Source organism: Teleopsis dalmanni, chromosome 1 (assembly GCF_002237135.1).
Source record: "Teleopsis dalmanni isolate 2A chromosome 1, ASM223713v2, whole genome shotgun sequence".
Classification (NCBI taxonomy): Eukaryota; Metazoa; Arthropoda; class Insecta; order Diptera; family Diopsidae; genus Teleopsis; species Teleopsis dalmanni.
Window position 1 is genome coordinate 148,708,447 of NC_051846.1, and position 23,162 is coordinate 148,731,608.

The window sequence follows — 23,162 nt, forward strand, 5'->3', positions numbered from 1 at the left end:
AAAATACTACGAGTTTTGAAATGTGCTCTGAGATATTTGTATTTCTAAGATATTTTTAATGCAATAAAATCGTAAAACTTTTTATAGTACAGTTAATATGCAAATAATATCTAAAATTGGTAATAATGCATACAAGCTTCCTTAAATAATTGTTGAAGGACTTTTAATTATAATCTATTAATTAAATATATTAAATGTAAAAAGTTTTTAAAGGTTATAATCGAAAATTAAAAATGTTTGTGTATAAAACTAACAATTATTCCTACATAAAAAAAAATTTTAAATTTTATAACTGTCACATAATACAAAAATAAAATAGCGAAAAATATTATTAGAATATTATTTTGTTTTAATTTTAATAACATATATAAATAATAATTAATGTATTATTAAATATATTTCACAAAAATTATTTTAATTTTATTGTTGTGTTATGTGACATGTTCAGATATACATTTTAATATATAAAAATTCTAAGATGGGGTGTTGTAAACTGTTCTTAAAAAAAATTAATAATTATCGCTACTATAAAATATTTTAAAAATAATCGAAAAATATTTCTATTCACTAATAATAAAGCTTATGGGTATTATAAAGAAGCTTAAAATATTTACTTCAATAACAAAATATTATTCATCATAGCAATAGAAAGGGGTTCATATTAAATTGTTACTGATTGTCTTAATAATAAATTGATTTTTACTTACATCCTGAAGATTTAGATATAATTGGATGAATTGCAAAGATTTTTGATTTTTGATAATTTTGTTTTATATATTAAATTAATTTCCAAAAATTATTGTTTACCATTTAAATTGTTGTAGTTGTTGGTATTGTTCGAATAGATATGGTAGTTGCATGATTTGACGTGTGTTAATGATGTTTTATTATGAATTTATATACATAATAATATATATATATATATATCGATATATATGTATGTATAATATATTTTTATTTAAACATGATTTTATTTTTGTCCAAATTTTATTAAATAAAGCACATTCAAGAATCATTTCAGGCATATTATATGTAGTAACGCATTCACATTATTTATATTTATTATATATATAGTTTTTTGTTTTGTTTTTTTTTTTTAATTTTTTTGTTTATAAAAATTTTAATTTTTTATGTTTTTCATAACAAATTTTGTTGTCGCCATATGTGCAGAACAATTATTTGAATGTTGCAGATGTTGTTGCCACAATTTTCATATTTTGTTGCGGATTGAAGTTGTTTTTTGATTTGTTTTTTTTTTATTTTTTTTTTTTTGAATTTATTTAAGTTTAAGATAAAGTGTTTTCATACATTATTTATGTATATTGTTTTGTGATTTTCGTTGTTGTCGAAAAAGAAGAAAAATGTATAAATTTTATTTGATTAATAAGTTTGTCAATTGAACAAATTGTTAGAAAATTTTATATATAGATATGTATAGTTTGAAATATTATATATTAGGACTAAACAATTATTTTATTAGCAACGCAACAGTACAAAACTCAATACGAATACGAATACAATTTTGTAAATACTTCAAAAATTAGCCATGAAAAACATTTAGGGATAATAAGCAAATCCAACTCCACGATACAGTAGAACAAATGCCAAAATTATTTATTTTCATATATAAAAAAGCAATAATTATCTTTTCTACTTTCTAAATTATGCAACTCTATGTATAGTGGATGTGGGACAACTGTATTTATATTTGGAAAACAATAATTTTTTTAAAACATAGCAATTCAACATCGATTCAAAAAAAAAAAAACAATATCAAGCATATATCTTTTTAATCTTTAATGAAATTTAATCTTATAGGACTCTGTGTTCCATTTGGTTCCATTTGAAATCAAAGAACATTGTTAGAGATACAACTTGATATCATTTTTAATTTTATTAACTTTAAATATAGATAATTAACACTATTTTATGCAACTTTCTAAAATATTTTCTAAATAACTCATTCAGCCTAATTGCTTATATATAAATTTTTTTTTATTATATTGTATATAGATAAAAATAATAGTTAAAGTAATTCTACAAATTAGAAATATAAATATAGTGTAATATAGGCTTTCTAAATTTTTAAAAATTTTTTTAAATAAATAAAACTAATAAAAAAGTGTGTGTAACATTAAGTTATATATAACAAATAGTAAAATACGTAAATAAATCATACTAAATAAATTAGTAATTAAATCAATTTATTAAAAAAATGAATAATATTCTCATATATTATACATATTGGCTTAACATTTATGGGCATTATATGGTATATATAATATAATAATATGCAATATAATATATATAATATAATAATATATAATATAATAATTTATAATATAATAATATAATAATATTTAATAAAGTAATATATAACATTTATATTTAATACAGTAATATATAATATATAAAAGAATGTTTATAATAGGCATATATAATTACTTCAAAAATTCTGAAATATTGTATAAGTATTATATATATTAGACAGTGTATGCTTTTTTTTTTTTAAAAAAAAATTTGACGTATTGTATAGCTTTAATAGCTTTACAAAAAAAAACATTTTTTTTATATATGGAGACGATGAAAAAAATTACCTATCTACGAAACGTTTATATACCTTTTATAAAACAAAATAAAATTATTTTAATTGCTTAAGTTACTTTATTATTTTAAAGCAATTAATTTTTATTTTGCTATAATTTATAATCCATCGCATAAGATCACAGATAGATTATAATAAAAAATTTTACGTAAAAAAAATTCTTCAAATATTCATTCAGAGTCTTTGACCAGAGTATATATCACATAGATAGAACTGAGAATTCTATCCATTTATTTACAATAATTCTGTTTTAAGTCCAGTATATAGAAAAGAAAAAATTAAAAATTTAATAAACAAATATTTTATATAAAAATAATTTTAAAAGAATATTTAAAAAGTAATCATTTAAGTTTTATTTTGATCCTCTCAAAATATTATATATAAAAAGGACTCTTGCTCGACTGATAAAACAATAATATAATAAAATTTAAATCAATTATTTAAAGTAATATTATATATTTAAATTAAATATTTAGTATAAGATATTTTAAATTTTAGCACAACTTTTTTTAAAGGTTGAAAAATATTATTTTTAAAAATTACTAATAGGTTTATTTTAGCCTTCTATTACCTATTATGCTATAGAACTTAAACTAATATGGAATCTGAAAGCTCAATATCAAAACTTAATTAATTTGAGCTATTAATACTAATAAAAAAAATATATTGTTATTAATATCATTATCTATCGTATATCATTATATAAATATAATTATTTACTTTATTATATTACATTTTTACAATATTGAACAATAATTTTAGCTTTGTTGTGCTTATTGTACAACCCATCAAAGTATTCTTTGTACATATTTAAAAAAATATACTTATTATTTACAGTAAATAAGAAAAAAATAATAAGACTTTAAAATTCATTTAACAAAAAATAATTTACATTGTGTTCATGTGTATATAAAAATACTAAAAATATATTATATAAATATATATAGTAGTTATTTCTTATATAATATAATTATATTAATGTAATAAATATATTTAATTTTACATAAAATCAAACTGTTAAAAATTGGTAAATTTGATAAGTTTAATTTTTTTATTAATTTATTTAAATTTTAAATAACTAAAACTATAACTTACCACATACGTCTGTATAAATTGTTTAATCACCTGAAATATTGTGGTAAAATCTGTTAAGTTATATAAAAATTTTTCATTTAAATGAATTGGAAGCATCAGCATAAAAGCGGCTATTTAATGCATCACCAAATACGAAGAACAGGGATGTATTTATTTGTATAATTTTTTTCCTTTTATTGTTAAACACACTTGAAATATAATATTATTTTAATTTTAAAACATTATTTTATTATTTTTTTTTAATTTCAAATTTATTTTGATATATTAATTTTATATATTTATTAATGATTTTAAATATATCTTTTACTGACGGATTTTGTTAACTTATCGCGGTAATTGCAGATAAAGGAGTTTAGACTATTATGTTGTCTCCTTAGGAGGTCCTGCTTAAGTGAATTATTAATTTTATTTTCTTTTTGGTTGATGACATAGTTCCTCAAAATAAGAGACAAATTTTTTAATTAACATGTCTTCTACTGGATTCACACTGGAGTTTTGTTTGTAATTTTAAATGTCAAAAATTTCCATTTTGCTTTGAAAGCAACAACAATTGATAGTTAAAACTACATATGATATAAATAATATGATATAAATCATATAATGATATAAATAATATATATAAACTTAAGGTTCACATATGAAGAAAATAAAAACATCACAAATCGTTTGACTTTCCTTATCAAGAAGCCACTTACTAGGTAGCATATACCTAGTATAACCAGAATAATTAAAAAAATTTATTATTTTAAATAAAAATAATGCAAATTACACAAAATTTATTTAACGTATACATTTAGACATTTTTTTTTTCTTGATTTAATATTGAATTGAAGAATTAATAAGAGTTCCTATTTCACTTTAAATTATACTTAGCAATCCATTGTTGTACATTCTATACACTTAACTTCATAAGCGAAATAGTAATTATAAGTAATAAAATTGTCAAGTCTTATTGATAGATCCAAATGCTTTCTTTTATAAGTTCAAAAACTTTGAGAGACATGAATTCACTTTAGTTGAATCTAAAACAATATGTAGTCTATATAGTCTACAGAGAAATATTTTAGGAAATTGTATATATGTAACTATATTTTAGGAAGGTATATTGATACCAAAACATCGCTGGAGAATTTGGTTGTCTCATATTAATAAGAGATACTCCCTGCTAGCATTGACAATACGGACGGCTTCAAACTGAACGACAAAGTCATGCAGTGAAATCATTTCAAAGAAATTGGCTATATGTAATTAATAGGAAAAGTTAGAAATACTCAGAATAAATACAGTTACAAGCACAAATTTCAAAATTGATATAATGATCACCTTCAGACACATTGAAGGTATTAAGTATCTTCTTGAACTTTACTTTACAGTCAACGTATTTTCTTTACTTTTTTAATGTTTTCTGAAGTAACTTTCGATTGAAAGTAACGAAGATGTTCAAAACTATTGTTGCATCTAAGATCATATTTAAACTTAAGAGACTATTGACAGACATATAGTTGGTTTTAACAATTAAGAGGCAATATCGATATCGTCTATCTCGATGTTAAGTTTCCATATTATTTTATCTTATCAAAAAACGATAATCAAAACAATGAAATTATTTTTTTTTCATAACTTTTCAAATATCAAAAGAACCCCTACGAGCATCAAGAATAAAGAAAATTTAATTTATAAAATAATTTAAAAAATAATAGACTTCAATTAAAAATTAAATACAATAAAAAAATACAAGAATTATTTCCAAGACTACTGATGATGGATATTTCTATTCTTTGTTGTAGAATCTGTATCTGAAGTTTTAAGCGATATCTATGCTGCTTAGGTATCCTTTGAGGTTACTATGGATAGATTATACAGAATTGTGCAGTTTTTCATATAAATTTCTATGCAACTCCAAAACCGATAATTCGAGAATAAACTTATATTGACATATCGGCATAGTGAAAAAGTTGTTGAGAATGGTAGATTTGACGAAATCCCTCATCAAATCGTAACGCCTAAAATATTGTAAGCAAACTCACAAATAGATTTAAAACGTATTGTTAGAAAAACAAGTTTTAATCTATAAATATTACTAGAGAAAATTGTGAGTTTGCGTTTCACAAAACTAACAGTGCAATAAAAACGTTTATATAAAACTTGAATCGACTATTTAATTACTTCTCGGGATCCAGCGATCTCAATAGTATACGCAATAGTATATTTACTTACCGGAGTAATCTTTGTGGAAATCAATATTTCTTTCTTATTTTAAACTGTTTTGAGCAAAATAATATAATTTTTTTTAACATTATAATATCTTAATGTATTAAAATAAATGATTAAGAAACTCATGCAGTTTTAATTATTTTCAGCCGCTTTTAGCATTAATTTTGATTATGCTTTTTTCTTTACCAACTTTTAACAATGTTGATATATAAAAACATAATTAAATAAATATAATTAGTAATTTTTTTTTTGTATAATATATATATGATATTGCAGTAAGCTATTTATATATTATAATAAATACACAATTAAAATAATAATTATTTTTGTTATGATTTATAGTAATCTTCTGTAAAACCATACTTAAGTTTTTTATATCTGAGACTCTAGAACTCTAGTTCTTATAATTTTTTTTTTTTTTTTGTGTAGTTTGTGTTGTAGAATATAAAATAATAATAAAGTAAAAATAAAAATAAAATAAAATAAAACATGCCGATATATTTATATGAACTACTACTTTCATTTTGGTGCAAATACAATTAAAACAAGGATTCCTTAACAAATTCTTAAAGTAGAATTGAAACAAACTATTTGTGTGAATTTTATATTAAAAACTTCAGTGATTTTTTCATTTAATATTTGCAAAATATTATAGTTCAACTAAAGGAGACGCTGAGCAATCAAAGAAAAATTTACAAACTAAAATGAAAAATTTGCAAAATTGGTGGGATAAAGCGTACATTTTGTGGAATGAATTCCTTACATTTTTCAAGCATTCTTCACGTTTTTAAGCATTTCGAAACTTTTTCTTATTATATATATTATATATTGTATTTGTTAAAAATTCTGCAGAAATAAAACTTTTAGCAAACTAATCGCAAACTTCTGAAAAATTTTATCAAAATTTTTTTTTTTTTTTTTTTTTTGTCAAAATTAGCAAAACTAAAGATAGTGAACGAGCGACAGAGCGAGTTAAGAGCGAAAGAGAGTGAGAAGCAATTTTTTACAATTTAATTTACAAAAACTAAATTTTTTTAATTTTTTTCAACAATTTCCATAACCAATTATAGTAATTAATTAATATATATAAAATTGAATTTTTTTAAAATTTTTTTCATATTTTTTTTAAATTCTTTTTAATCAAAATTATTACTTATCAATTGCTGACTACTTACAGTTGCGACTGTTGCCTGTGATATAATTGTCGATTAACGATTAAAAATTGCGTTGTTGTTGGTGACAATGTGGTGGAAGTGGTGGTTGTAGTGGTGGTTGTAGTGGTTGTAGTGGTTGCAGTGGTTACAGTGGCAGTGACAGTGGCGGTGGCAGTGGCAGTGACAGTGGTAATTGTTAGCGTGATAGTGACATTTTGGTGGTGGTGGTGGTGGTGAAGAATGTTGTAGATATTGGAATTAGTTGGTCGGTGATAATGTACGAGTATGTCATTAAGATATAAGATATGTTGTCGGTGTTGTTGATATATCATATGTTGGTGTTTTTGTTGTAGTCGTTGTAGTTGTTGTAGTGGTGAGGTGATGGATGTAGTCGAAACAGATTTTTTGTTTATACCGTGTAAATATTATAAAAGTATAGATATGTAAATTTTTGAATGATATTGTTGTGGGTATATGCGTGACATTTGCCAATAACAAAAATAGGTCAGTTGATGCGCGTAGCAGTTTTTCGATGACATATTTTGTATATTGATTTTGTGATGATTTTTGAGTTGTTTTGATGTTGACATGTTTAGTTAGCAGTGATAATAATGTTCATTAGCATACAGAGAAAACTCATTTAGGCATAAATAATATTAAAAATAATAAAATGAAAAAGAAATTAATTTCAAAACTATAAGCAAATATAGTAGTTTAAAGCTTAATAAATTATTTTTTAAAATAGTAAATTGTAAATTATAAATATTTTTAAAAAAATCACTGTTTGAATTTTGTTTATTATATTTTGAAAAAAATTCTAAGATGGGTTTACATTTGTTCTGTTTCGCTATTTGTTTTAAATTAAATATGTATATAAAATAAAATTATAAGATTTCACTACTTACAGAAAGCTTAAAATATATTTTAGTTTTTAAACGCAATTATGTAGCTCAACTGTTTGAAAAGAACCTACTTACAATAGCATTCCATAAATTTTATAAATTAAATAAGAATTAATTTTTATAGACATTCTAAAAGCGTATCTTGTATTTAAAATGTTCACAGATTAAGATAAGTTTCAAATGTTTATGGATAAGAAGCACATAAAAATTTTAGTTTGTTAGCAAAAAATATATTAGATTAAATAAAGCAAAATAGAAAACTAAATTTTATTTGACAAAAAGATTTAAAAGGATATTAGATGTCATATAGCTTTTATTTCAAAAATAAACTACCCGGTAAGAAACTGCACATCGAAGTATAATTTTGTTTATAATAATATATAATTATTTCAACAAAAGATTTTTAAGGATAAAAAAGACTAATTATTATATTTTTTCTATCTATTAATATCTATATATTAGTAATATAAATAAGTTTAAGTGGATTGCTGGCATAACGTAATCTAGGTTAGGTTGGCTTGTAATGGCGGCCTTGTGTTCAAGAAAGCCTACTTAAGCTCAAATAATGGCCCGTTGTGGTACAACGGAAATGGCGTTGATACGAGCAAAACCGAAAGGCAACGACCCCTCCATTAGGTAACGGCGAATCAACCTGACAATTCTTTGAAATACAGTCGAAATTGAAGCTCCGAAGATTACAGATTATCTTCTTGCTAGAGATAGGCACTGACACATGAGATGGGGCACAGTTTCCTACTCATCCTCAGAGTCACAGCTGTGATAAAGATAAGATCATTATAGGGTAAACTTAGTCTTATAGTATGCCTCTCTATTATGCAGTGGCCCGTCAGCCTCGATTCCGTAGTGCTAAGTAGGTGTTGCTTTAATTGAAGTACCTAATCTAATCTATAATATATCATTATTCTAATAAGAATTTTTAAGAACAAATAACTTTTTAAAATTTTTATATATGATTATAACACAATGTATCAACACACCTATCGGATTTTTAGGATCGCTAATACAACCTAACATAACCTATATTCAATAAAATGCAATCATTTGAAAAAATTTTATAATATAAGAAAGTTATAAATATTGTAAAAATTATCATTTAAGAAAATTTAAAAATTAGCGGAAACTATATTATTTGAAAGAATTGACAAACTTAATTTTTTCAAAAAATTTGAATATTGAATATTTAAAATTTGAATAAGGCGACAGCAAGCCAATGACCAGGCCGGTTGATATAAAAAAATTTTAATATTTCATATATTTAAATGATATATTAAATTAGATATTTTATGCTACAAAACGATTACAACTGAACATAAAATATTTCACTTCGAAAAATGTCACTTATTGACAATTTTAAAAATTCAGATAGGGGTAGGAACTCCTGGCCCGGATTAATCTTTGAGGCTATAACTAGAGATCTAATTTATTTCCAAGCAGGGCCTACACTAGACTTCTTCAGTTTTACTCACCTCATTAAAATTATAATGCAAACCTGAGTTTCTCATCAGATAAGCCGCTTAAGTTTTTGGGAATATAGTAATTATTATGGTTCCCAAAGGAGCGACCATACAAGATATTTTTAACACAAACTGACCGTAACTAAACAGAAAACAATCAGCTCTTTGAGTGAAGTTCAAAATATCACCATAAAAATAGAATTTAAAATTAAAATAATTACGACTATAGTGAATCTACAAGCAAGTCTTAACTGAACACAAGATATTTCTTCTTTTCTTCATTCCATTGTGTTTGTAGGGGAACATTGAGTCATAGCCTACTTTTTCCAAATGTCACGATTTCTTCTCAGGGTTTAAAGTTCTCCAAAGGTTTTTCCGGTTGCTTGGATTTTTTTCTCTAATTTCAGAATGAAATTGGAGATCTCCGCCTAGTATTTTCTTGCCGACCCAAGTCAAAACAGGACGAGTTACAAAAATTGTGACTAGAGGTATCATCTGCTTCAAAGCACTTCACAAGTTGTATCTATAACTCCTCGAAAAAGTAACGCAGGCTATGATTATACATGATTATTAATTGCTACGAAGTTCGAATAATGTACAGTACAAAAAATTTAAATAGATATAGAAACTTATTAGAATTGTTATATTATTTGTTATTGAGGAATTAAAAACTTAACACATATCAATAAGAATATAAATGAGCAGTTACGTACAGTTTCTAAATAATAGATTATACTTCATAGGTTTCGAAATTATTAATAAATTTTTTTCGAAATTATTACTAATTTAAATATTCGTTCAAATCTAGACATCCTTTCCTATTAAATCATTTTCTCATAAAGTCTTAACTAAAATTTAATGAAACAATTTAATTACTAATTAATTAGCGCAAAATAATTTAAATACCATTAATTAATTAAAAACAAAAATAAATTCAAGTCAATTTTAAATTTAAAATAAATTCGAATATTTTAATTTTTAAACATTTCAGGGTTTTAGGGACTAAGTTTTATAATTACGAATAGGTTAATGTAAATATGTATATAAGTGTGTAAATAGTGTTTGTACTTACATCGTGCTGGTGTTGTTATTGTTGTAGTTGTTGTTGTAGTAGATGAATTTAGAATTGTTGATATAGGAGGTAAATATATATTTTATATTTTTTTTTTTTCAAAATTTTGATGTGTTTTCAATTTAGTTATATTTTCGAATTTCGAAAATTTATATTTTTCGATTTTAAATAATAGAAAAACAATGTAATTGGCAATATATTTTATTGGATGATGAATATATTTTGTTGTTTGCATTGTAGTTAAGTTAATATTGTTTATTTAAATTGTTTATTTATGTAATTTAAAGTAATTGTTTAATTATATTTAATTTAAAGGTGTAAGTTTAAGTAAATTTTAAGTTGTAGAAAAATTAAGTTTTTTTTTGTAAGTGTGTTCAGGGTTTTGTGTAATATTTGGTTGTGTAAATTGTGTTAAGTATTATTGTGTATTGTGTAAATGCATGATTAATTGTGTAAAAGTGCGTTTGAAAGTGTGTTTGTATTGTTTTTTTTGAATTTTTTTTCATATTTTTGTTTGGTTTTTAGGTAAAACGATTTTCAGACCCCATTTCGTATTTGGTTTTCGTATTCGTACACAAATAATATATGAAAAAGGAAAATTAAAAAAGAAATATGATTATTAATTTTGTATATTATGATGATGTAAATAATAAGGAGTTTCATATGCCTTATTACAAAATTTATGATTATATATGAATAATGTTAATATATAAGCTTTGCTATATATAATATAAGAAATATATTTAAAAAAATATATATGCATATAATGTTGCTATCTCTATAAATTCCTATTGTTAGTTATACTTCATAAAATTGTACAAATTTTTATTAAAACTTTTATATAAATGTATATATTATATATGTATATGTATGTGAAAAACTCGAAAATCTCACAACTTCTGTTATGCTTTAACTGGTTTAAAGAAACAAAACTCAACCTCAGTTATTGTATATATTATATTTGAATAAAAATTACTTTTATATGTTTGCAATATATTTTTTAATTGAACCCTAATAGCAAACATCATTCCTTTAATCAACATTAAATAAATTTAAAATTATTAAGTTCAAGTGTAAATATTTGTATATTTTTTAACTAATATAGTTTGAATTGTTTATATTAATAACTTTTATTGCGCAACAGCCTAAATAAACTGAACCAAAAATGTATACAAAAATGCATTTTAATTATGTTTAATTACCCCGAATTCCATCCAAAGTGCATCCACTATACTACCCAGTACAGTGATCAAATCAAATATATTCCACGGATCTTTAAAGAAATTCTAAAAAATTTACATAGAAAGATTATTATAATTTATAACAAAGTTTTAATTTAATTAAAATTAATTTATTTTTTGTTTATTTATCAAGTGATGCTGAAATTTACAATGACTTTTTCAAATTAACTTTTTATTAATACTTAATTACTAATTAAACTATTTAACTATATAAATTAGTATATACTTAAATTACCTACCGTACATCCAAAAGCAAATACTTTTAAAATGGTTTCAATAGAGAAGAAGAATGTGAATACCAGATTCATGGAGGACAATAGATCAGTATGAGTGGTTGGTGCATCATGAAACTAAAAAATATATAAAGAATTTTATGGAAAAAATGGATATGTTTGGGTATTAGTTTTGATTCTCATTTTAAAAATTAAAAAACTTTAATTGTTGTAAAAAAATTAAAAAAGAAACATATTTAAATTTATAAAATAAATTGAAAAAAAGTATTTAAATTCTTAATATTTATATAAAACATATATATAAAAAATTGCAAAAAACAGTTAATCAATTTCTTATAATTAATTGTTAAGAGAAAACAATAAGAATTTAATAGTTCGCTGCCTGTCTCTTTGTCACGATGACTTTTATTTTATATCGATATTTATGTTTAACATTGAAATAAATACACCTATCAGTCGCGTAATATATAATTCCACTTAAAATATAATAACCCCTATTTCTTGAGGTTCAGATTATGTAATTACCGGCCCGAAGACTTTTATCCCAGTTCATTACCTCATGAGTGAGACATCAGTACACTATGAGCTGTATCTTAGACATGTTATTCCGCTTATTACTAAGTTTGGTTTTAAAATACTGAACTTTAGATGAATTATGAACTTTGAGAAGCTATCCTTTCGTAAGAATCTGAAAGTTGCTTTAAGCAATTATACAAGCCGATACCATTTGCATAGAGCAGCTCTCTTCGCATGAAGTAGAGCATAAAATATGAAGAAATGTGTGTTCTGATAGAACTTTCATAGATACTATTGTGCATGTTCAAAATACTTTTGTTATACACAAAATCGCAAATCTTTATAATCTAGTGAGTATGTTAATAACTGTTTGTTGCCCTTTGAACTTCTTCCAAGTTACTGATCTGTTGCTTAGCACTTACTATAGGTCTAACAATTGCTGTATAGATCCATCGCAATATATTGAGTGAGTAACTCCAAATTTTCACTGCGATAGATTTGCGATTTGTCTGAAAGGTTTTTCTACAATAACTTTTGATCAAACAAGATATTCATAAATTTTACTTCTTTTCGCTTTTCTAAATTTATTCCATTTAAACAAATTGCTTTTAGACGTTTAAGTTTATACTTTCTTCTTATTGGTACTAATATAGTTTTTGATGGATTTTTATATATGCCTATTTTTAGACATCATTTTTTCTTTGGTTTTGTTCCTTTACATATCCCTCTATATCATTTCCCTCTATATAGTAAAACTATAACATCACCATAGCTTAGGGATGACAAACCATTGTTTTCTAATTCCACCAAAATTAATATACTACAAAAGCGGAGATTACATACCATACATACATAAAAACAAAAAAAAACAGAAACTTTAATCTAATGTATGTTTATGTTTTCTTATAGTAGAATATTAATATTTTGTTACTTCAACTCATTCAAGTGGAAATCTTAATCTCTCCAGAACGGTATAGCTGACGATCTTTTGCTTTATTATAATATTTTTGTGTGTCAATATATATTAATTTAAATTGAATTTTTCTTTGACTTGGGTTTTTACATTATAGCTCTAAGAATTTTTTATTGAAGTAATATAATGTTTAAAAAAATGCACAAGTCCAAGCTATACTTCTGTGCCTGTTTCCAACATACATTTTTTGACATAACATAATAAAATCACTTTGGGCTTTAAATACAATATATGAGAGAATATCATTATCTCACTTCGACTTATATAGGAGTAGTAATAAAAATTTTAAGTATCGAATCTAATCAGATAATACAAATCGGTAATAACGGAATACTTTTACTCGAAATGCAAATAGCGTCAATCTTTATCAAAATTGCTATGGTATTAATAATAATAACTTATAATAAGTAATAAATAAATTTATTTAATACTAAACTAAGTTCTTTACATTAAATATATCTCTTAATGTTACCAATAATAATAAATAATAATATTTCATTAAAATTAAAAAGAAATAATGAAGTGATAAAAAAAGGTTTCAACTTAAATATGTTAAATAATAGGTATAACACTGGACTCTAAAGACTAGATATGTTCGCGGGCCAATACAAGTCACTGGGCAGATTGAAGGGCAACAGAAACAAGTATATACGCCCATGTATTTTAAAGAAAAATATAAAAACCGTAATAATGTTCAATTTAATTTTATTAAATTTAATTATTAAATACTTTAAACATAAAATAATGAAATTTTGGGTCCGCAGTCCGTGCTTTGGACAGCCCTGATATAACAAAACTATTTTTAATTAAAAATTTTTAGAATAAAAACTAGAAAAAATTAATTTATTTAATTTGAATTTTCACTTTAATAAAAAAAATAATAAAAACGTTAATATATAAATGAAACATAATTTTTAAAAATATTTTAAAATTTTGATGTTTTAAACCAATCCCTAAAAAAATATAAATTATCATGCGATTTGAATTAAAATTATTCAGTAACAATTAAATATGATTATAAAATTTTACTGGGTGATTTTAAGCGTGATTACAAAAAATTGAGCACAATAAAAACATTCTTAAAATATTTGGAACTTAAATATATTTTATAACACATCTATATTTTTGAATTCAAATCTTACCTTTTAGTATAAAAAAGTTTTAAGCAATACATTAAAATTACTATAAAAAATTAAATATTTAATTAATAAATTTCACATTGTAAATTTCAGCTTATGACACTTGGATATAGTAGAATATATATTTTACAATAAAAAAATTGACCTACCTTAACACCAAATCCAATTATCTTCAGCACGGTTTCAACACTGAACATTCCCGTAAATCCCATGTTGATATATTTTAGTGACTTTTCATACATCTCACCTTGATTATGATACTGCAGAAATTATAATTTAAATAAATAAATATTATAAAAATATTCACTCTGTTTTGCAAATAAAATCATATATACACAATAATATAAACATATATAAATATAAATATATAAATATAAAACAAAAATTAAATATTAATATTTAATACGTGTTTGATATATATGTTATATAAAACTAATCACTATCCTGTACTTCGGTTAAATAAAATTTATTGGTAATTAATACATACAGTGTACAAAGTATTCGGAATTTTAAAATAATACACAAACATATTAAACCATCGAAATTTACATGATCGCATTGAAAATAGGTTCCAACAATATAACTACAGCAGGTTAATTTAACGTTCTATATTTTTTTATGGGTTGGTTTAGATATGACCTTATAGTTCTAATTAGATGGGATCGATCAAAGATGTAATTATTTGCTTCGGAAACAGAGAAAAGTCGGACAGAAACATGTCAGGTATTCGTAAGTACATTACTTTCGTTAGGGTTGTTTTTTTAAATGTTGATAATATGCATTTACGAATTTCGTATGCTAAATGTACATATACATTTATTACAGATTATCTTAACTTTTCGGTGATAATTAACTCAAGTTCTTAAACATCTTTTTAATTTAAACAAAGTAGATTGGTATATATATTAGATTAGGGAGCTAAAATATATTAGGGTATGTATATATAATATATTCTTTATATATTATATACATAACATTATCTCTTCAGCCACTTGCTCTTATTTCTCTCCCCTAATTACTGGAATGAATTTTTCACATTGCTGTGGAAATCTTCTCCATTCATTCCTAAAAGCTGGTTTTAGTGGATTCACGTCTCACACTGTGGCTTTTGATGCTTTCCACCTACTGCTAAAAAATATCTGCTAACCCTCTTTATAAAAGCGCTATTCCTTAACACAAACTGACTGTCTTATTATAATTATTATTTGTTATCTAACTTTTTTTTAATTTCTTATTAATAATTATACAACAACATGTACCGAAAACTATAGTAGAACTCATTAACACATATTAAAAAAATATATAAAAGAAACCATTAAAAAATTAATAGATTATACAAAAAATTAATACAAATTGTCCATTTGAATTTGTAATTTTTTAACTTAATGCATATAAATGTAAAGTTATTTTTATTTTTTTTTTTTTTTGAATTATATCCATTAATATTTGTTATATAAAATTTATATATAAAATTTAAAAAAAGTGGTGCTGTGTAAATAACATTTTTAAATTGAGAACGAAATGGCACGTTTTTCATGCAAAATTTTAAATTTAAATTTTTATACAATTGTAGAAATAATAAATAAATTTTATTACTCTTAACAAAGATATATATTTTAATTTATATTTAACAATTGATTATTTTTCGAAAATATATTTTACAAATCTATGTAACATAAAACAAAATAATTTTATTTTTAATTCAAACAATTTTTAATAATAAATTAATTTTTTTACGATAAATTTACGATAAAATTAAGAAAAAAATAAATAGTATTTATATAATTTATAAATTATTTGAAACTCACCTTCATCATTAGTAATAAAGTATTGAACACAATAAGCATCATTATGAAGTATTCGAAAGGCGTTGAGACCACTATTCGCCACACTTTGTACTTGAAAGTGTTGCGATTTTTGGGCATGTAACGTTCGAGCGGACGTGCGCCTATCGTAAAGTCTATGCAAGATTTCTGGAATTGTAACAGGAAGCAGTCAGTATCTGGTGACTAAGTTTTCGTTAGTTTTAGACAACAAATAATTACTACAACAAAAATGCACACTACATAATATCAATTTTGCGAGTGTTCACTAAAAAGCATTTCAATCTTATATTAAATAAATCCAGGAATTATAAATAATAAAATTTTTTATAATTTTTTTTTTTAATTTAAAAATATGTGCAAAATATTTTCAATATAATGCTTAATTTTGATTTAAGGTTTTTTTTTTTGAAAGTGTTTTTTTTTTGAAAAAGTGAAATGTATATAGATTAAAACAAAAAAGTTATTTTAAATGTATAACATATTTGTTATAAACACTAAAGTTGCTTAAAAGTTATTTTCAAATATTAATTATATATAAAAATTTAGTAAATTTTGTATAAATAGTAAATATTTATTTTTCAAAATATTACATGAATTAATTATAATATCTTGCAATTTTTAGTTTCTATTAAATTTATACTTATGCTATCTATTTTCTATTAGCTATTTACAATTAAAAAAAAAGATTATGGTATTAACTGTTTTAATATAAATTATTTATAAATCAATAAGAAATAAACAAACAACTTTTTTTACATAAAAAAATTTAGGTTAAAATTTCTTGTTACTTGTCATTTTTATGTCATATAATCTATTTCGAAAAGAATTAATTAATTGTTAATCAATTCTTAATTAATTAAGCTATCTAATCTTCATTGGTTATTACAAAAAAAAAAATGTATTCCTAAAAGAATATTTTTTTTAATCTTAGTTATTTATAATTAAATAACCAATGATAAAATAACTCTTTTTATATAAAAATCAATTACATTTTAATATCATATAAAATGAATATATAATATAAGTGCATATATAAATTAAAAAGGGAATGTTAATAATTTAGACTGTCTACTCTGTATTACTTATTTTCAATTAAACCAAAATTAGAAGTGATATTTTTTTATTATAAATAATGTATTCTTTATAAAAAAAAATGTTATTTATACAATTTGTATGTCCTATAATAGGAACTCCATTTCAAATAAAACTGATTCGCTTATAAGGAATATAAAAATATTATTAAATTATTTATAATTAAAAAATAATTAATAGTGTTATTTTTTTATAATGAATTATTATGAATTATTAAAAAAAATTTATTTTTACATAATTTATTGTGTTATCATAGGAAATCCACTTTGAATAAAATAGGGTTACCCGATTTTGTGAAGAAATGTTCAAGTACAATAATTTAATTTTTTAATCATGTGAATTTTTGAGCTAAGCATATATTTCAGATATTGCTAAATATTCACTAGCAATAGTTTTTGGAATTATCGATTCATATAATTGTCCGAATATAAATTTCTGGACTGCAAGCGCCAAGAATTGAGTTCAGCCAAATTTTAACCGTAGACTGCTACGTAAGACGCAGAGTCAACGTACGCATTATTTCCGTTTAACAAATTTCAATTTTGCAAGACTTTATTAAACTGACGCATAAACTACTGCTATATATATATTTACTTAACTATCATTAATTGATGCTTTTTCAAATTTAAGCACTAATGTTTATAAAAAAGTGTCTGCTTGCTTGAAAAATAGTTATTAAATATTGTTAAGAATAAATTTATATAAGATATATAATATATAAGATATATAATATATAAGATACATAAATTATATAAGATATATAATATATATAATATTACAAGTAGATACAACAAAAATTTATAAGACTCAAGCAATAAACACTGTCATATTTTGATATTAATAATATTGTTGAAAAATATATATTGATAAACAACAATATGAATTGTAAAGATTTTGTGTCCTATGAAAAGAAATAGGCTTTTAATAGAAAAGTTTAGTAAGAGTTGAATAATTGCAGTCTAAAAATTATATAGGAGCAATCAAACCAAAAATTTTTTAAATATCACTTAAATTTGGCGATATTCGAAATGGTCACTCCAAGAATTTAGTTGATTGAAGATTTCTTCTGGATTTAAGCATTTCATCACTATTGCTACTCAATTTTATTAATTACTATATAAATACATAACTAGAGAATCATGCTAAAAGATCAGGTGTTCCTTTCAATCAAATCTGTCGTAGCTGTGGGGAAGACGATGAGAGCGCCTCTCATTTATTGTGTTTTTGCCCAGCTCATGCACGGCGGCAAATTAGTACTTTAGGAGCCCCCTTCCTTGAGGACCTGAACCAGTTACAGGATCTGACTTTAAATAGCATTTAATGCTTCGCAAAAGGTTCTAGGTGGTTTTAAACCCTGAGGTTTCACCCTATATATACGGTATCACAATGGGCCACTAGGGATAACCTAACCTAACTTATATAAATACATAAACATAAAATAAATATATGCTTACAGATTTATTAAATTTTTAACGCAACTTTAGTGTTTATTTAATTAAATAATAACAACGAAAATAAATTGTTAAATGAAAAAATACTACAGTTATCTCAAATTAAATCTTATTAATATTACACGCTTTATGTATTGACTATAATAAAATATTATAAGACAAATTTATGAATTTCAATGCTTTTATTAAGAAAATATTAAAATTCAATTACATAATTATATAAAATTATAATTATACAAAATTGATTTAAAGAGTAATAAATTTTCGGAGAAATTTTTCAATATCTTCATTCATATCGCATGTAGTTTAATTAGTTTAATTCAAGACCTGTAACACTAGTACATATATACAAACCTTGATAAAAGATATATTTTTCTTTGCAAATAGAACTTTGAATTTTTTTATTCAAAGATATTTGCAAGTACATTCTATGAAATATTATAATAACTTCCGGAAAATGTTCAATTTTTATATACTATATTTAACAAACTCACTAAGTTCAAAAGGGAAAGAAATATTTATATAAATTTATTAAAAGGTTTGAGCTATTTCAAAAAAGATAGAATAGAACTGCATTGTAGACTCTATAGCAGTTATATATATAATTTACTTATATGCAAGAATGTATCTTTTTTTTAAAATTTAAAAAAAATATAATAATTATATACCATTTGGTAGAAATTTTTGTACTATTAGATATATTGGTTTGTGTTCTATACTGTTTCAAAGCGCAACTATTATTATGTTCTGTGTGAAAAAAGCATTACAAGGAAATTTTTTAACACAATAGCGAAATAATTTAGCTAATATCTTTTAAGAACATACAACGAAACAAAGTTAATACACTAACAAATGATGAGGTATTTATTTTTACACAAATTATATATGTAGGTAAATTTTAGTTTTTTATGTATTTTTAACTATTCAACACATTAAGAAAGCTACATTCATAACAACATTTAAACACCAACAAGATTTTATCTACGTTCCAATTAAAAATTTACTGCGCTCACCTGATTCTTATCAATTTCACCGTCTTGCAATTCGGCTTCGCCTTGCTCTTGAAATGTAATGATAATCAAGGCAACGAATATGTTTACGAAGAAGAATGGAAATACAATGAAATATACAATATAAAATATGGACATTTCGATCCGGAAATTTTGTATTGGACCCCTATCTTCATATGTGGCAGCCATGGAGTGTTGTAGAACTCTATTTAATTTTGCAATATAATTAATAAATTTCATATATATATATATATATTAGCACAATTTTAGGTTATATTTAATAAAATCAAGTGATGAAAATATTTCAAAGAAATTTGTTAAAATTAATGTAAAAATTTATCTTACTGAGGCCATCCTTCGCCGGTCTGTACAGCAAAAAGTGTTAACATAGCAGCAGCAACATTATCGTAGTGAAAACTCCGCGGTCGCCAAACTCGTGCCTCTTGTTTTGGAAGTAAATCGTCGTCTTCGAATTTGAAGTAAAAACCCCTTTTTTATGGTAGATGATCGAGTGTGGAAAATTTGAAATTTATTTCATGTAAAAAGTACAAGAGTACATAACCACAAAAAACAAAAAATATAAAAAAAACAAAGTAAATTAATAAAAAAAATATTAAATTAATTTTTAATATACAAAAAAAAAAATTAATACTTAAAATATATTATAAATAAACTAAATACATTTTAAAAAAAATAAATTATATATATAAAAATTATTCTCTTCATGAATTACTTTACTTTTTACTAAATTTTATTTTTTTTTATATATATATATTCATATTATTACAATGTCGTAATGTAATTCATGTTAGTCCTTTGAAGAGCATAGCAGATGAGTTACAGTAATGAAAATGTGTTACTGATAGTTATGAAAATGTGTGAATATTTTTATTTATACACATAAGATACTTTAGTTTTTGGTGCAATTCTTAGTGAAGCAGAAGTATTCCGAGTAGCAATACTGCAACTCAAACTACGTGTTGTTGTGAACACAAAAAAGTTTCTCCGTGTATTTTTATAGAGTTTAGGCGTAAAAAAATAGCAAATGTTACAAAATCGATATAGCAACTTAATAAAACACAATTAAAAAAACACTTATAAATTTTTTTTTTTTTTTTTTGTAATAAAAAATATCTACAAACACAAAGAATATATAGTCAAACTAACTGCTAAACATAAAAGTGATTTGGAATTATTTATTAAATTTTATATTTACAATTTATTTTTTTTTTCTTTTTAAAGTGAAGCACAGTTTTTAGATGAAGGTTTTTTTAGCTATAAATTAATTTATTTTAAAAATTAAATTTTTAATAGTAAGGAGTAATAATAGTGAAAAAATATTTTTTTTTATTTAATTAAAATTTCTGTATATTAGAACCACTTTTATTTTAGTCGATCCTACAGCTGCTTCGAGTACTGCATCTCAAAATATACATCAGTGGATATATAAGTTGGTTTTTAAATCCAAAGATAGGTATTTGGGAATATTCGAAATTACTGCAGGCTCAACCAAAATAACATCAATTAATTAAATAAAATATTAATTTTTTCATTATTACTTACTCCTTTTAATTAATTTATGGATTAAATGCAATTTTGTTGTTTTTTCTTTCGTTGTTAAAATAATAGCGTTAATAGTAGTTTAAAAATAATAAATTCATATAAAAATTATACTAATAGTTTATAATAAATTTATAATTAATTTTATTAATTAATAAACTTATAAATGAATTTTATAACTTATAATATATTAATAATTCATATTAAAATATAATTAATTTTAAATTATAACAAATTTATAAATGACATTTAAAATTTATAATAAATTTATAATATAATTTTTTATTTAAAATAAACTTATAATGAACTTATAATTTATAATGAACATTAATAAATTTATAATAAATTTTTTAATTTATAATAAATTTATAATGAACTTATAATTTATAATAAAATTATAATTAATTTTTAATTTATAACAAATTAATAATGAATTTATAATTAATTTTTTATTTAAAATGAACTTATAATGAACTTATAATTTACAATACATTTATAATTTATAATAAATTTATAATTTATAATTAATTTTTAATAAACTTATAATGAACTTATAATTTAAAATAAAATTATAATTAATTTTTAATTTATAACAAATTTATAATGAATTTATAATTTATAATACTTTTAAAAGTTATAATTTATATTATATTTATAGTTAGGATATTGGTATTAAAATGGAAATAATGCGTTGCTTAGCCCAATCTAAAATGCAATATATACTCTTATTAAGCAAAACATTCCATAATTTATATTAATTTTGCATGTTTTCATGTAATTTTTTATAAGCACTTTACACTTGGGTTATGAACAGGGTATGGTCACGCGTAAACCATTAGCCTATGCCATACTAAGGCCATGGTGCGTGATGCTACATTACACCCTTCCCGAGGTGAACCTATTTTAATATTGATAATTTATTGACATAACAGAATACCATGGATCTAGAGAGGAAAATTCGATAAAACCCGTAATCTGCAGTGTTATTCGACCCGTCCTGATGAGATGAATAGCACTACGTTAGTGTGTCTTTGAATGGAGACCTCCGAATCAATGGCACCCTCCGGTTGTAAGTACAGTTTATTCTATAAAAATGTTTTACATATATGAATTAATAATGCTATTAATTATTTCCAAAAAAAGACGGTAGCAAAAACTGTTGGTAAATTGCTGGCAACAATACTGCTTTATAACTAAAAACCAATGTTGCTAGTAATTTAATGTTGCTAGGAACATAAGCATGTTGCTGAAGTTGGTTTTCGTCTACACATTTATGTAGTTTATAAGATATGAGATACAATTTATGTGACAATGTATACTGTCGAATTACTGTTCAAAAATGAATTTAATTAAAAATGAATTCAAAAAGATTGTTTCAGTAATTTATTCAGGTTTCAAAATATTGGATTTCTATTTAATTATAGAAGTTGTTTATGTGTTGGTAAAACTTTGACATATCTGCAAAAAAGTGTTATAATTAAATTTATGCATTATGGATTCTCTTGCTGCTCTATAATCTTTTAAAGATTGTAGAAGTATATGTGTATATATAACAGAAGTATCAATTAAAATCTTATTGTTTTTTTATAATATGAAGACATCTT

The 23,162-nt window shown here is 22.9% G+C and overlaps 1 protein-coding gene across 8 annotated transcripts in view; it reads right to left on the minus strand.

Annotated features, from left to right (window-relative positions):
- LOC119669294 (voltage-dependent calcium channel type A subunit alpha-1) overlaps nucleotides 1–23,162 on the minus strand; it is a 73,311-nt gene that overhangs the window by 43,705 nt on the left and 6,444 nt on the right. For 5 of the 8 annotated variants that reach the window (XM_038079133.1, XM_038079131.1, XM_038079132.1 and 2 more), the window contains exons 2-9: nucleotides 20,344–20,487; nucleotides 20,002–20,203; nucleotides 16,428–16,592; nucleotides 14,769–14,879; nucleotides 11,720–11,803; nucleotides 10,518–10,523; nucleotides 7,090–7,104; nucleotides 708–710 (exon numbers count right to left, since the gene is read on the minus strand). In XM_038079133.1, coding sequence (XP_037935061.1) covers nucleotides 708–710; nucleotides 7,090–7,104; nucleotides 10,518–10,523; nucleotides 11,720–11,803; nucleotides 14,769–14,879; nucleotides 16,428–16,592; nucleotides 20,002–20,203; nucleotides 20,344–20,487 — 730 coding nt within the window. The remainder of the gene's footprint in view (nucleotides 1–707; nucleotides 711–7,089; nucleotides 7,105–10,517; nucleotides 10,524–11,719; nucleotides 11,804–14,768; nucleotides 14,880–16,427; nucleotides 16,593–20,001; nucleotides 20,204–20,343; nucleotides 20,488–23,162) is intronic. The other 3 variants (XM_038079134.1, XM_038079130.1, XM_038079127.1) reach the window with 2 other exon arrangements.